Here is a 16,929-nt window from a genome sequence, read left to right as displayed (position 1 = left end):
ATTTTTTTTTTGCAGAGTTGCTTGGGGTGTTCTTTTGACTTCATGGTGCAGTTTTTGCCAGGATACTGACTCTCCAGCAGTTGGACCTTCCAGATACAGGTGTATTTTTACTACAGTTTGCACAATCTTTGACTGCACAGGGTGATCTCCATTTAACTAATTATGTGACCTCTAAAACCACTTGGCTGTACCAGTGATAATTTAGTGTGAATAACACGAAAACTTCTAAGGGGGATGAAAACTTTTCATAGGCAGTGTTTGAATCCCCTAGATTTTTAGTGCAGTTTAGTTCCGTGCATCCGCCGGGATACTCGCAACTGTCTTCCTTAGTAGGAGTGTTAATGTATGGATACACCTAGATGCTGACTCCATCCCTTACGACATCAGTGACTTTTTAACATATGGATTTCCCTGGGGACGCTGTTCTCCCGCTTCCATCACGATAGCAAGTTTTAATGTATGATCTACCTATAGACTTTGTGCTGACCACTGCCCATTGGGTTACCAGCCCTTATAGACTTCCTGCTGTGCCTTTCCATCGGGACTTCGGTTTTCAGTGCTTGAATTTCTCTCGAGAATTGTTCCGATTTCTGAGGCCGGTATAGTGGCCATTAACGTGCGGTCTTCTAGGCGCTTTCCTCCTCCCTGAACTGAAGCCTTTGCACCTTAATCGGCTCCTCCTCTGATCCGCCTTGAACTTGTTCAGTGTGTGACCTGTATCTGCATCACTGTACCCGTATCAGTGTTGGTAGCTTGCAAGCTTTGCAGAGACTGCCGCCCGGGAGCCCGGCTGACAGCGAGAAGCCCTCTGCTCTCCCTGCTTTGCCGTACGGGACGGGCTGAGCCCGCGCTCTCTCGCTCTCCGCTCCTCTTTCTCTTTCTCCCTCTCTCTTTCTCGTCTACTTCACCTCCCGGCTGACCGGCGGCTATGGCCGAAGCCGCGCAGCTTGGAGCCGCTGCAATCAAAACTGAAGCTAGCGCAGATTTCCCCGGGCTGCTCGAACTGACCGAAGAGGAGGAAGTATTTCTGGCTGCGGAGAAGGTGAAAGAGTCCGGCGGTCTTCTGCTGAATGTACCCGGCCAGGGAGAACCCTCTACCCAAGAGCTGGACAGCCAGTTCCTGCATCTGGCTATCAGGAAACAAGTCTCATACAGGTAGGGAAGCTGCTTCCCAGTGCCGCCCGTCCGTGTCTAACTTCCATTAAAACTGGTCGCAAGCACCTCGTTTGGAAATTATTGTGTTTTGTTTGTTTTGTAGCATGTGAGTCCTTTGCAAATTGTCAAAATGTAAACAAACAAGTGGACAGTTTGATTATCTCGAATTACGGACAGCCTCAGACAAACGTGAGGATCGTGACACGCGGGATCTGTAGCTTTGTGGTCTACAAAAAAAATGTATTTTTAGAAAGGAGCTATTTGTTCCTGTAAAGCTCCTATCAGTAGAGAGCTAACGTGCGAATACGGGCTGTATGGCTTTTGGGATGACAACATTTGCCATGTAATAAACTGCCATTATATCCCCGATGTTTAACAGCTCTCCACTTACTTAACATCAGTAAGTATTAAATTGTATAATGTTTTAAATAAAAAACTCAAAGATTCTGAACATGAAGGTGGCGAAGAGAGAGATGCCCTTTTTGAGCCAAGTGTTATAAAAAGACTGAAGTCTTTGTCGAGCATATAACCTAAATGAACTTACAGAAGCTGAATGGGCTTTGTTGGTCTGCTGCTCTGGAAGAATTAGCATTATGAAGAGCAGTGAAGGAGGTGAACAAATATATTCATCAGGTCTCTTTTTTCTCTTAAAAGAACATATGTTACGTAACTAAAAATGAAACCTAACCGACAGAAACAGAATCAAAGGCAAAGTCGAGCTTATTGTCAAATGCACAAGTACTGTAAATGAATGCTCAGGTGCAATGAAAAGCTAACTTGCAGCAGCATCATTACATAGAACATAGAACATAGAATAGTACAGCACAGTACAGGCCCTTCGGCCCACAATGTTGTGCCGAACCTCAAACCCTGCCTCCCATATAACCGCCCCCCCAACTTAAATTCCTCCATATCCCTGTCTAGTAGTCCCTGAAACTTCACGAGTGTATCTGCCTCCACCACTGACTCAGGCAGTGCATTCCACGCACCAACCACTCTCTGAGTAAAAAACCTTCCTCTAATATCCCCCTTGAACTTCCCACCTCTTACCTTAAAGCCATGCCCTCTTGTACTGAGCGGTGGTGCCCGGGGAAGAGGCGCTGGCTATCCACTCTGTCTATTCCTCTTATTATCTTGTACACCTCTATCATGCATCCTCTTATCCTCCTCCTCTCCAAAGAGTAAAGCCCTAGCTCCCTTAATCTCTGATCATAATGCATACTCTCTAAACCAGGCAGCATCCTGGTAAATGTCATTGACACATGACATCTTATAAGCAGCTCTGACAAGACATAAACTCTTCTAAACAGCTCACATATCAGTGTATCAAATGCCATACATAGTCTGTTCTCAAAGGCATGCTTACACCTACATAGGTAACCTTTCCAACCCACCTGGTCTGTCCTATCACCTTCCTGCTAGTCTTACCCCCCTCCCCACCCCCCACCTTTTCATTCTGACATCTTCCCCCTTCCTTCTCAGTCCTGATGAAGGGTCTCGGCCCGAAACGGCGACAAGTTATTCATTTCCATAGATGCTGCCTGTCCTGCTGAGTTCTTCCAGCATTTTGTGCATGTTGCAGTGGGAATATGGCTACTACTGCACTTGACGGCTACTTCAGGTATTACTGGGTTCGATATTTTGGAGACTGGACAATTCAGAAGGTGGCTAGGGGGTAAATCTCCAAAACAACAATGGCCTCAGGAGTTCTGCTTACAGTTGTCTCATCAACATAAATCAGTTGTGGTGTGGGATTTTGTTTCATGCTAACAAGCCCACAGGTCTCATCCTCATCTGAAATACTGAGGCTATACACGTGTGCTTGCTATTAGATGTAATGTCGGACTCCTGAAGTAGATAAGTCTTTGTGTGGAACTTGTTGCCCCTGTCTAATAGAAATAGACAGTCTGGATAATGAGACTGCTGCATCTTGTGACATGCTGACATAATCCTCTGCAATGGACAGCAATGATGAGGTGATCCACTTCCAAATTTGGCAAATATTCTAAGTTATGCAAATACAAATTCTGAACTGCTTTGATTATCATGAATTATGATGCTCCAAATGTCACAGGCATCTCCTGTGAATTCATTCAGAATTTCAGGCAAGTATGGCTCTGCTCTGGACCGTCGGAACCTGCAGGGAGTGGTGAACACTGCCCAAACTGTTACCGGCTCAGCACATCCTTCCATCCAGTCCACCTTCGTGGTGCGTTCCATCAGGAAAGCTAATATTTTCTTCAAGGATGCCTGCCACCCTGGCAGTCCCCCTTTCTCTCTTCTACTTTCTAAAAGAAGGTACAGGAGCTTGAAAGCTCGGATGACCAGACTCAAGAACAGCTTCTTCTCCACTGCTAACAGGCTTCTCTTTCACCCTTCTTGAACCCTTGATGTTACACTTTCTGTAAAGTTCATTTTATCGTTTCTTTGTGCATTGCTTCAATTTTTACTACTATAATTTGCACCATTCCATTGTTTTGTGCCCACTATATTTATTCTTGTGTTCATTATCCCATGTTTTTATTTACCCAGTGCTGGGCACGTGGCCAAGTGGTTAAGGCATTCGTCTAGTGATCTCAAAGTCACTAGTTCGAGCCTCAGCTGTGGCAGCATGTTTGTGCCCTTGAGCGAGGCACTTAATCACACATTGCTCTAGTCTGTGTGAGGAGTGGCGCCCCACACAGACTTCCAATCTGTGCCTTGTAACCATGAAAATGCCCAAAGCAAGCCTCTGATGGTCTGAGTTGACGTTCCCCCCCCCTCCCCTCCCTCCCCGCCCCCCCCCCATTTACACAGTGAGGTCCACGCGAGTAAAGAATTTCATTGCGCTCTGGTCTATCAGATGGTACACGAGTCTGAGAATACTGGATGGGTAAATAGAAGTGAGGGTTGAGACTTTAGTAAACTTACTGTAGTAGTCACATGAAGCATGTAGAGCCAACCACTGAATAAGGAATAGTCAGATCGTGGAGTTCAGCAATGCTTCCTTATAAGAAGACTCACAGTTTACCAAATAGATATAATACTTGCACTATAATTGTCAAGCTCTTTTGATATTCTAGGCAATAGAGGTTATTGCAGACTCTACAGATAGCCCTGCCAATGTTCGTCAAATGAACCACTCATTTTGATTCTTTATACAGTGCAGCAGAAACTACGAGGTTCCATCCTTTGAGTATCTATTCTCCTTGTAATATTAGTTCATCTAAATCATACCAAAGAATTTTCCCTGTAGGTTGATACTCAGTTCTTTTAGGCTAAACCTGTTCCAGTATTAACACGAGGCCACCCTCAGGGTGGAGGAGCAACATCTTATATTCCATCTGGATACCCTCCAGTCTGATGGCATGAATAGTGATTTCTCCTTCTGGTAAAAAAAAGCTTCCGCATCCCCTCTTCCTCTATTCCTCACTCTGACAGTTTACCTCTTCTTACCCGCTTATCACTTCCCTCGAGTCCCCTCCTCCTTCCTTTTCTCCTATGGTCCACCCTCCTCTCCAGCCCTTAACCTTTTCCACTCACCTGGCTTCAACCAGCACCCTCCAGCTAGCCTCCTTCCCCTCCCCCACCGTTTTATTCTGGTACCTTCCTTCTCAGTGCTGAAGAAGGGTCCTAGCCCAAGACGTCGACCGTTTATACATTCCCAGAGATGCTGCCTGACCTGCTGAGTTCCTCCAGCATTCTTGCTTTGGATTTGCAGCATCCGCAGACACTTTCGTGTTCAGTATTAAACATTACTTGATTAGTGAATTGTGTGTGTTCTACAAGATGATATTCTGCTCGTTCTCTCATTAGTATTGTGCTTAATTATCCACAGGAATATAAAAAGTTTTTTGTTTAATTGAAGTGATTCACTTCTCCCTGCTAACAGTGATTTTATAGGCAACTTTTTCCTTGCATTCTTCTGATTCATAAAACCCCTAATGACAAGGTTGTAATACCATGTAGTATGGATTTACTACAGATCTGTTATGGATAGAATCCATTTATTACAGATACCACTGAAAAGAGCAAGACTTGTTGTGTGTGAGTTTCACTTTGGAGTAGTAAGAGCAAGATCTGTACGAGAATGAGAACCACTGAAATGAGCAATTCTAGTTGTGTGTGAGTTTCACTTGGGCCAATAAAAAAATGTGAGGTTTAAATGGAGTGGCCATTGTGGGCCTGACCATTGTCAGAATGGACAGAGTTGGAGTGGGTAGCTGAGGCTTTGGCTCAAGAGGCTTCAGCGAGGAAAGGCACAGGCCAAGATCCTGGAAGCCATTTTGGATCGGCCATTGTGTACACGTCTGAGACTGGCCTCAGAGTTTTCCGCAAAGAGGCACAGGCAGGAGACAGGTAAAAACAGGTAAAGATTTTTTATAGTTGCTTCTTGGGCCATAATTTGAGTGATTATAACTTATAATATGATAGAATTCACCCTGCAATTTGAAAGGCAGGATCTGAAATTGGATGTCTCAGTATTATAGTGGAGTAAAAGTAACTTCAGAGGCATGAAGGAGGAGCTTGTCAAAGTGATTGGAAGGGAACACAGCAGGGATGACAGTAGAGCAGCAATGTCTGGGGTTTCTGAAGTAATTTGGCAGATGTAGAATTGGTTCATCCCAAAGATGAAGAATCATTCTAAAGGAAGGATGATGCAAATGTGCCTGACAAGGGAAGTCAAAAACTTACTGAAAGCAAAAGTGATGATATACAATATAGCAGAAATTAGTGGGTTGCTGAGGATTGGGAAACTTTTCAAAACTAATAGAAGGCAACTAACAAAGCAATAAGGAGAGAAAAGATACAATGTGAAGATAAGCTAGCTAATAATATAAAAGAAGATACTACAAGTTTTTTCAAATATACTAAGAGTGAATATAGGACTGCTGGAAACTGATGTTGGAGCAGTCGTAATTGGGAACAAAAAAATGGCAAACAAATTGAATATGCATTTTACGATTCACTGTGGAAGACTTTAGCAGCATGCCAGAAATTCAAGAGTGTCAGGGGGCAGAAGTGAGTGTAATCACTATTACTAAGCAGAAGGTGCTTGGGAAGATGAAACCTGTGAAGGCAGGTAAGACCTGAACCAGGTAGTCTACATCGCAGGGTTCTGAAAGAGGTAGCTGAAGACACTGTGGAGGCATTATTGATGGTCTTTCAAGAATCACTAAATTCTGGAATGGTTCCGGAGGTTTGGAAAATCACAAATGTCACTTCACTCTGTAGGAAGGAAGGGAGGGAAAAGACAGGAAATTATGCAGTAGGCAGGATAGCTTGACTTCAGTGAAAGGTATTAGCAGGGACAAAAGATTGACTTCTGGCAGAAGGAAAGAGTGGAATAAAGGGGGCCTTTTCCGGTTGAATGCCGGTGACTAGTGGTGTTCCGCAGGGAATGATGTTGGATCCGCTACATTTCATATTATATGTTAATGATCTGATGATGGAATTGATGGCTGTGGCCAAGTTTGTGGATAATAATCACAATATTGTGAGGATAAGTGGGAACTCTTTATGTGCATCCCCAATGGGCATCATCAAATATTCCCAATTAGAATAACTACAGCTAGAAATCCACAATCACAGCCATCAGTAAGTAGCAATGTTTTAAGGTGTTTAAAAAAAACTTAATGATATTCAAATCTAGAAGTATCAATGGATCCCGGACTGCAGACTTGGGTCATGAGTGCAGTCCGTGGAAACGAGGAGGCCGAGCCAATCTGCAAGTATGATTGAAATGCAGAGACCTTAGACCCCCTACCCCGACTATCCTGCTTGTGAATATGCAGTCTGTGGAAAACAAAATAAAGGCCCTCAGTACCAGAGGGACAACAGGGACTGCCGTGTACTTTGTTTCACGGAAACGTGGATCAACTCCGCCACTTTGCACGTAGCGCTGTGGCACAATGACTTCACCATTCTCCGCAAAGGCAGGACAGCCGAACCGTTTAAAGGTATAGGAAGTAGAGCCTGCTTTATGATGAATTCATCATGGTACACACACATGGCAGTTCTGTCTCAGTCCTCTTCACCTGAACTGGAATGGCTGGCAGTCAAGTGTATTGAATTGACTTTATTTCTTACATTCTTCACATACATGAGGAGTAAAACTCTTTATGTTACGTTTCCGTCTGAATGTGCAATGTGCAAGTTATAGTAATTAGTAATAAATGGTATGTACAGTAAGATATACAACAGAACAGTCAATATAGCTTAGAAACACAGTTGTATCAGCATGAGTTAATCACTCTGATGGCCTGGTGGAAGAGGCTGTCCTGGAGCCTGTTGGTTCTGGCTTTAGTGCTGTGGTACCGTTTTCTAGATGGTAGCAGCTGAACAGTTTGTGGTTGGGGTGACTCGGGTCCCCAATGGTCATTCGGGTTCTGTTTACACACCTGTCTTCGTAAATGTCCTGAATCATGGGAAGTTCACATGGGCTGTCTGCACCACCCTCTGCAGAGTCCTGCAATTGAGGGAGGTACAGTTCCCATGCCAGGCAGTAATGCAACCAGTCAGGATGCTCTCAACTGTGCCCCTGTAGAAAGTCCTTAGGATTTGGGGACTCATGCCGAACTTCGTCAACCGTCTGAGGTGAAAGGGGCTTTCTTCACCACACAGCTGGTATGTACAGACTGAGTGAGGTCCTCGGTGATGTGTATACCAAGGAACTTAAAGCTGTTCACCCTCTCAACTCCAGATCCATTGATGTCAATAGGGGTGAGCCTGTCTCCATTCCTCCTGTAGTCCACAACCAGCTCCTTTGTTTTTGCCACATTGAGGGAGAGGTTGTTTTCTTGACCCCACTGTGTCAGGGTGATGACTTCTTCTCTGTAGGCTGCCTCATTATTATTTGAGATTAGGCCAATCAGTGTAGTGTCATCAGCAAATTTAATTAGCAGGTTGGAGTTGTGAGTGGCGACACAGTCATGGGTATACAGAGAGTAAAGGTGGGAGCTTTGTACACAGCCCTGAGGGGCACCTGTGTTGAGGGTCAGAGGGGCAGAGGTGAGGGAGCCCACTCTTACAACCTGCTGGCGATCTGACAGGAAGTCTTGGATCCACCTCACAAGGCAGGGTGAAGGCCGAGGCCTCTGAGCTTCTTGTTGAGCCTGGAGGGAATTATGGTGTGGAATGCTGAATTGTGGTCCAAGAACAGCATTCCCACATAAGCATTCCACTTCTCCGGGTGTGTAGAGCTGTGTGTAGAGCTGTGGGTATTGCGTCATCTGTCGATCAGTTGTGTTGGTAGGTGAATTGTAGAGGGTCCAGTGTGGGTGGTAGCAAGCTGCAGATGTAGTCCTTGACCAGCCTCTCAAAGCATTTGCTTATTATTGAGGTGAGTGCGACAGAATGCCAGTCATTCAGACAGGTTACCTTGGTCGTTTTAGGTACAGGGGCAATGGTGGATGTTTTGAAGCAGGAGGGCACTCTACACTGGGAGCGGGAGAGATTAAAAGTGTCTGCAAACACACCAGCCAGTTGTGCCACACACATCCTGAGTACCCGCCCTGGGATGCCGTCCAGTCCCGCAGCCTTGCGGCTGTCCAGTCGTTGGAAACACCATTTTATTCATTGTCATCCATTTTATCTGCTAAGGGTGTTTTCCGCCATCAGCCTGGTAACGGTGTAAATTCCACATCAGCCAGCGTTGGGCAGGCACTGGAGGAGCTGAGCACAATGATCAGTAATCAGGAAACAGCACACCCTGATGGCCTCCCCAACATTGCGGAGGATTTCAACCAAGCCAGTTAAAAAACTCTCTGAACAACCACCACCAACATATCACCTGAGGAACTGGAGGAGCCAATACACGTGACCACTGTTATAGCATCATCACAAATGCTTACTGTGCCATCCCACACCCTTACCTTAAAAGTCTGATCACCCGACTGTACTTCTACTCCCGGTGTACAGACAGAGACTAAGGACCGAGGCACCAGTGGTGAAGGCCACGAAGGTGTGGACAAGGGAGATGGAGAAGCGTGTACAACACTGCTTTGAGTCAGCAGATGCAAAAACATTCAGGGACTTGTTTTCGAATCTGAATTAATGCACCACAGTTGTCACCGACTTTATCAAGACGTATGTCGATGAGTGTGTGCCTTCGAGAAAACACTGGACATGCCCAGACAAAAAGCATTGGATGAACCAGGAGGTCTTAGGCTGCTGAGGGTTAGACCTGTGGCATTCAAGACTGCTGATCCAGAGCTATGCCAGAAGTCCAGGTACGACATGCAGAAGGCTATTTTAGAAATTAGAGGCAGAATCGTATGCTCGTCAGCTCTGACAGAGTTTGCAGGCCTCTACTTCCTTTAAAGCGGAACCTAGTATCATGAATGTCAGTGATGCTTCATTCCCAGATGAGCTCAATGCCTTTAATGCATATTTTGGAAGGGGGAATAAAACTACACTTGTGTGACTCCCTGCTGCGCCTGGTGACCTTGTGATCTCTGCCTCAGAGGCTGGCATCAGAGCATCTTTCAGGAGGGTGGATCTTTGCAAGGCGTCAGGCCCTGATGGTATATCTGGTATGACTTCAAAACCTGTGCCAACTGACTATTGGGAGTCTTCAAGGACATCCTTAACCTCTCTCTGCTGGGGGTGGATGTTGCCACCTGTTTCAAAAGGGCAATAATCATACCTGTGCCCAACAAAGCAGGGTGCACTGCCTCAGTGAGAATCTCCCAGTTGCGTTCAAATCTACAGTGATGAAGTGCTTTGAGAGGTTGGTCATGGTCACAATCAACTCCTGCTTAAGCAAGGACCTGGACCCACTGCAACTTGCCTACCACCACGATAGACCTACAGTGGATACAATCACACTGGCTCTCCACTCGACCTTGGATTGCCCGGACAATAGCAATACCTATGCCAGGCTGCTGTTTAGTGATCACAGTTCAGCATTCAACACAATCATAGCCTCAGTTCTAATCAAAATGCTCCAAAACCTGGGCTTGTGTACGTCCATCTGCAACTGGATCCTTGGGTTTGTCATTGAGAGATCACAGTCAGTGCGGATCGCTGACGATCAACACAGGCGCACCTCGAGCTTAGCCCACTGTTCCACTCTCTCCACATCCGCAACTGCGTGGCCAGGCACAGTTCAAACGCCATCTGTAAACTTGCTGATGATCAGCTGCTTGAGCGGAGTCACAAGAACCAGCTTGCATTCAGCATCCAGTAAGCACAAGCAATTGATCGCGGACTTCAGGGAGGGGATGTCGATGGAACACACACCAGTCCGTCTCATGGCCACTAGCCTCCCCAGCACCCAGGACATGTTCAAAAGGCAATGCCTCAAGAAGGCAGCATCCATCATTAAGGACCCCGTCACCATCAAGGAGGAGGCACAGGAGCCCGAAGCTACTCACTCAATATTTCAGAAATAGCATCTTCCCCACAACCACCATATTTCTGAATGGACAATGAACTCATGAACACTACCTCAATTTTTTTGCTCTACCTAATTAATTTAATTTTAATTATCATTATAATTTATAGTTTTAATTATTAAGTATTGCAGTGTACTGCAGCCACAAATCAACAAGTTTCACTACGTATGCCAGTGTTATTGATCCCGATTCTGGCTCTGATGCTGAGGAAGCAGGGCGTGTGCAGATGTACTTGCACAGATTAGGTGACTGGGCAAAGAAGTGGCAGTCGGAATACAGTGTAGGGCACTGTATGGTAGTGCACTTTGCTGGAAGGAATAGAGGTGTTGACTCTTTTCTAAATGGGCAATGATTTCAGAAATTGGAGGTGCAAAGGAACTTGCGCAGGGTTTCTTAAAGGTTAAATTGCGAGTTGAGTTGGTAGTAAGGAATGCAAATACAATGTTAACATTCATTTTGAGAGAACTAGAATATAAAAGAAAGGATGTAATGCTGAGTCATTATAAAGCATTGAGCAGGCCACACTTGGAGTATTGTGAACAGCTTTGGACCCCTTATCTAAGAAAGGATGTGTTGGCATTGGAGAGGGGGTTCACGAGAATGATCCTGAGAATAAAAGCGTTATGGTATGAGGATCGTTTAATGGCTCTGCTCTTGAATTTGTTATAGTTTAGAAGAATGAGGGGTTATCTTATTGAAACATACAGAACATTGAAAGGCCTAGATAGAGTGTCTTATGGATTTATCAAAGTGGTTCCACCTGTGTTCATTATAAGTTATGTTATGTTGGTGTGAATAAAATGAAATTACATATTGTGCTTCTGCTTGTTTGAAACATTAAGTAACTCCCAGTTTAGGTGCAACATTCTTCTTGTCATCCCAACCATTAGAACCAATTTCAATAATGACAAAAAGGACTTAGGCTGAAATGTTGACTGTTCCCTCTTTTCCATAGATGCTGCCTGACCTGCTGAGTTCCTCCAGCATTTTGTGTGTGTTGCTTTGTTTTTCCAGAATCTGCAGATTTTCTCGTGTTTGTATTTCAAGCAAGTCTTGCAAATGCTATAAGTTGTGGAAATGAAAATTGCGAACCAGTCTTGATGGCTAGGAAATCTGATGTCACAAATCTTGCATTTCTGCCTTGACTTCTCCACATACTCCACAGTCTTGAATGAAAGATGCTGTAAGCGCAAACCCTTCTCAGAGTTTCGCTCTATGTACTGGGGAATCAAACTCATGTCCTTTAATGAGCTTATGAAACCACAGATGTTCCAGGAATTCTGATATTCCTTTTTACCACACCCATTGATAAAAGAGAAAGGTATCATCTGGCTGATTATTGTTACCCAGATACACCATGAAAAGAGTGTGAAAAGTTTAAAGAAAATTATCACCCATAATGACTGAGGAGACTGATCATATGATGTATCTGTGGTACAGATGTTTATAGTAGATTTTATAAGTCCTTGGATAGTGATAGCAGGAAATAAAAGGAAACAAAACCTGTGACCAATACTCCAGGCACAGCCTCACCAGTGTCCTACATAACTGCAGTAAAGTGTTTTTGCTCTTGAACCTGAATTCTTTTGCAGCCAAAGCTTTCAATGATTCCCGTACAAGGGCACCCAGGAGCTTATGAATGCTAATTTATTTTCAGTCATCTAAAGAATGCTCTCCTTTTCTAGTTCTCTACTAAAACGGATGACTTCACATTACATTTCTTCTGTCACGCCTTGCCCATTGACTTAGCTTGTGAAAATCCTTACAGCTTCTCTTTACTCAGCTTACACAGTTGTCTGACTTGGTACAGATTACGCCTGGTCGTCTCACTCAAGTCATTGACATAGACTATGAGCTGCTGGGGCTCCAGTGTTATCCCTGTCGTACCCCACTGATGAGGAGGCATGCAGAAGTGAGGTAGGTCACCAGGTTGAGCGGTGTCACAACAACAGCATTGCACTCATTGTCAACAAACCTAAGCAATTGATTTTGGACTTTATGAAGGGAAAGCAGGTGAATTAGTACCAGTCGTCACTGAACGGCCTGCTGTGAAAAGGTATGCAGCCATCTCAGAGGACCTATCCTGGTTCCAGAACATAGATGCAACCATGAAGAAGGTGCACTAGTGCTGATTACTCTATTAGAAGTTTAAGGCAATTTGGCACTTCATTGAAGACTCTGGACAGACTTCTGCATGTATACAGTGGAAGGCATTCTGAGTGGCTGCTTCAGGGCCTGGTATGGAAACTTCATGGAAATGCAAGAACGTAAGAAATAAGAGCAGGAGTCGGCCATCCAGCCCATCGAGCCTGCCCCGCCATTCAATAAGATCATGGCTGATCTGTCCGTAAACTCAGCTCCATCTACTTGCCTTTTCCCCATAACCTTTAATTTCCTTACTAAGTAAAAACCTATCTAACTGTTTTACTGTGTAAAAACCTATCTAGAGAGTGATGGACTCAGCCATTTTCATCATAGATACAGCGCTCCCCACAGTCAAGAACGTTTACCAGAGGCAATGTCTCAGGTGGATCGTATCCATGATCAAATACCCCTACCATCCTAGTCATACGTACTCCTTGTTGTTGCCATTAAGCAGGAGGTACAGGAGCCTGAAGACCCACACTTCAAGGTTCAACTACAACATCTTCCCCACCGTTAGCAGATTTTTGAACCGACCTGAAAGATCCTAATTCTACCTTGGACTATATTTCCCTCAACTTCCACTAATGCCATTATATTATCTTGTTTTTTGCAAATGTATGTTATGTAAAAGTTTTGTTAACTTAAGTTTATCTAATTTATGTTGGTCACATTTATAATGTACTGTGCTGAATTAAAAAGCTTATTTTCAAGAGATTTATATGTTTGGTACATATGCCTGTGGCAATAATCATGATAATAATTAAAAAACAAGAAAATAACTCACTTATTCCTACTCTGTTTTTGTCCATTAATCAATCTTCAATCCATGCCACTGCGTTAGACACAATCCCATGTGGTCTAATTGCGTTCAATAACCTCTAAGTCTAATGAAAGTCCAAATATACTACGTGCACCAACTTACGAACATTTTAATTTCAAAATGCTCTCATACATCAAACATAATTTCCCTTTTATCACATTATTGGTATTAGTATTGGTGTGTTATTGTCACATGTACCAAGATACAGTGAAAAGCTTGTCTTGCATTCTGTTTACACAGATCAAATCATTACGCAGTGCGTTCAGCTAGGAGAAGGTAAAGCAATACCAGAATCAGAATCAGGTTTAACCTCACCAGCATATGTCTTGAAATTTATTGACTTTCTGGCAGCAGTACAATGCAATACATAATAATAGAGTGTAAAAGAAAATGGAATTATTGTATTACTGACAAACTGTGTGTGTGTGTGTGTGTGTGTGTGTGTATATATATATATATATATATAGTTGATAAGTATTGCAAAAGCAGAAAAAAAAAAGTAGTGAGGTATTGTTCATGGGTTCAGCGTTCATTCAGAAATCAGATGGCAGAGGGGAAGAAGCTGTTCCTGAATTGTTGAGTGTGTACCTTCAGGCTTCTGTACCTCCTTCCTGATGGTAGCAATGAGAACAAGGCATGACCTGGTAATGGGGGCCCTTAATGATGGATGCTGCTTTTTTGAGGCATCACTCCTTGAAGATGTCCTGGATACTATGGAGGCTGGTGCTCATGATAGAGCTGTCTAAGCTTACAACTCTCTGCAGAATAAAATGTAAAAGCTACTTAAAAGGGCAGCACAGGTAAATGATGCAGTGCAAAATCATTACAAGGTAGATTGTGAGGCCAAAGGCCCATCTTATCAGACAAAAAGTCTATTCAGGAATCTGCTAACAGTGGGATGGAACCTGTCTTTGAGCCAGACGATATATACGTGCTTTCAGACTTCCATATTTTCTGCCCAGTGGGAGAGGAGAGAATGGTTGGGATGAGTGGGGTTTTTGATAATGCTGACTGCTTTACTGAGGAAGTGAAAAGACGGAGTCCATTGAGGGGAGGCTGGTTCCTGTGATGTGCTGAGCTGTGTCCACAAATATCTGCAGTTTCTTGCAGTCATGTGCAGAGCAGCTGTCGTACCAAAAAGTTATGCATCGAGACAGAATGCTTTCTATAGTGCATCTGTAAAGATTAGTAAGACCGAATTTCTTCAGCCTCCTGAGGATATAGAAGTGTTGGTGAGTTTTCTTGGCCATGACATCAATGTAGTTGCAATTTTTTTATTCTTTTATAAGAACCCTGTTGTCACTTCCTCTACATTTGCTCTACCACAGCTATTGGGATAACTGACCTGAGGATTCCCCTTTTCATTCTCTCTCCTTTCTTATATACTGGAGTTATATTTATTGTCTTCCTACCTGTGAGTCTTTATAGAAACTTTGAGATTTAGGAATTTTAAAACCAATGCACCCAATGTCTCCATCGAAACTCATTAAATCCTTACCATATAGGTCATCAGCTTTCAGGCAAATTAACACCTTTCAGTTCCGTTAATTTCTCCAATATGTTTCTTTCCTAATGCTGATTTCATTCGGCTCTTTATTCCCTTTAGGCATGCTGTTCCCCACTATTTTCACTAGGTTTTCTGTGTCCTTTTTCTGCAGGACACAAAATATTTATTTAATTTACTTGATGAGTTATTTCGTTATTCCCCAGTATATTTTCTCTTGTCTGAGTCAATTGGAGAATTAAGATTTTAAAAAATAATTATTTCATTTACATATTTATAGAAGCTTTCATGATGTTACTCACTTGGTTAGTCTTGTATTCTACTTACTCATTTTTTATCAATGTATTTGTCTTCCTTTGTTGAATACTGAAATATTCCCAATATTTTTGGCAACATTAGAAACCTTTTCCTTTGATCTCACGCTGTCTTTAACTTCTCTTATTAGGCCATCTGCACCATTTTTCTTGTTAGGTCTTGGTCCTTTAAAGGAATATGTATTAGTTGTAGACTAAATCCATAAGACAATGAGACATAGGAGCAGAATTAGATCATTTGGCCCATTGAGTCATTCTATTATGGCTGATCCTTTTTTTGTCCCTTCTCAGCCCCACTCCCCGGCCTTCTTCCCGTAACCTTCGATGCCATGGCCAATCAAGAACCTATCTATCTCTGCCTTAAATACACCCAATGAGCTAGCCTCCACAGCTGCCTGTGGGAACAAATTCCACAAATTTGCCACCCTCTGGCTGAAAAAATTTCTCTGCATCTCTGTTTTAAATGTATGCCCCCGTCTCCTGAGGCTGTGCCCTCTTGTCCGAGACTCCTCCACCATGGGAAACATCCTTCCCACATCTAATCTGTCTAGGCCTTTCAACATTCAAAAGGTTTCAATAAGGTCCCCCTCATCTTTCTAAATTCCAGTGAGCAGAGGCCCAGAGCCATCAGATGTGCATATGGTAACCCTTTCATTCCCAGAATCATCCTTGTGAATCTCCTTTCCATTGCCAACACATCTTTTCTTAGATAAGGAGCCCAAAACTGTTCACAATATTCAAAGGGAAGCCTCAACGGTGGCTTATAAAGTCTCAGCATCACATCCCTGCTCTTGTATTCTAGATCTTTTGAAATGAGTGCTAACATTACATTTACCTTCATCACCACCGACTCAGCCCGCAAGTTAACCTTTAGGGTGTTCTGCACGAGGACTCTGCATCTCAGATTTTTGAATTTTCTCCCCGTTTGGAAAATTGTCTGCACATTTATTTCTAATTCCAAAGTGCATGACCATGCATTTTCCAACTTTGTATTTCATTTGCCTCTTCCCCATTCTCCTAATCTATCTAAGTCTTTCTGCAGCCTTCCTCTTTCCTCAATACTACTGCCCCTCCAGCAGTCTTCGTATCATCTGCAAATTTGGTAATAAGTCATAATTTAAATCACTGATTTACAGCATAAAAAGAAGCGGTCCCAACACCAGCCCCTGGGGAACACCACTAGTCACTGTTAGCCAACTAGAAAAGGATCCTTATATTCCCACTTGTTGCCTCCTACCAATCAGCCACTGCTCTAACCATGTTAATATCTTTCCTGTAATACCATGGGCTCTTTAACTTGGGAAGCAGCCTCATGTGTGGCACCTTGTCAAAGGCCTTCTGAAAATCCAAACGTACAACATCCACTACATCCCCTTTATTTACCCTACTTGTAATCTCCTCAAAGAATTCTAACAGGTTTATCAGGCAAGATTTTCCCTTAAGGAAGCCATGCTGACTTTGTCCTATCTTGTCCTGTGTCACCAAGTACTCTGTAACCTCATCCTTATGAATTAACTCCAACATCTTCCCAACCACTGAGGCCAGGCTAACTGGTCTATAATTTCCTTTCTGCTGCCTCCCTCCTTTCTTAAAGAGTGGAGTGACATTTGTAAT

The 16,929-nt window shown here is 43.5% G+C and overlaps 1 protein-coding gene across 1 annotated transcript in view; it reads left to right on the top strand.

Annotated features, from left to right (window-relative positions):
• Nucleotides 1-783: 783 nt before the first annotated feature.
• The window catches only part of dgkza (diacylglycerol kinase, zeta a), a 708,940-nt gene continuing 692,794 nt past the window's right edge, over nt 784-16,929 (top strand). Inside the window, exon 1 of the mRNA XM_063062203.1 lies at nt 784-1,155. Within this exon, the coding sequence (XP_062918273.1) occupies nt 929-1,155 (227 nt within the window). The 5' untranslated portion in view covers nt 784-928. The remainder of the gene's footprint in view (nt 1,156-16,929) is intronic.

The sequence above is a fragment of the Mobula hypostoma genome, chromosome 11 (assembly GCF_963921235.1).
Source record: "Mobula hypostoma chromosome 11, sMobHyp1.1, whole genome shotgun sequence".
In the NCBI taxonomy this organism is placed as follows: domain Eukaryota; kingdom Metazoa; phylum Chordata; class Chondrichthyes; order Myliobatiformes; family Myliobatidae; genus Mobula; species Mobula hypostoma.
Note: the sequence above shows the minus strand (reverse complement) of the source record. Positions and strands in the feature narration are given on the sequence as shown.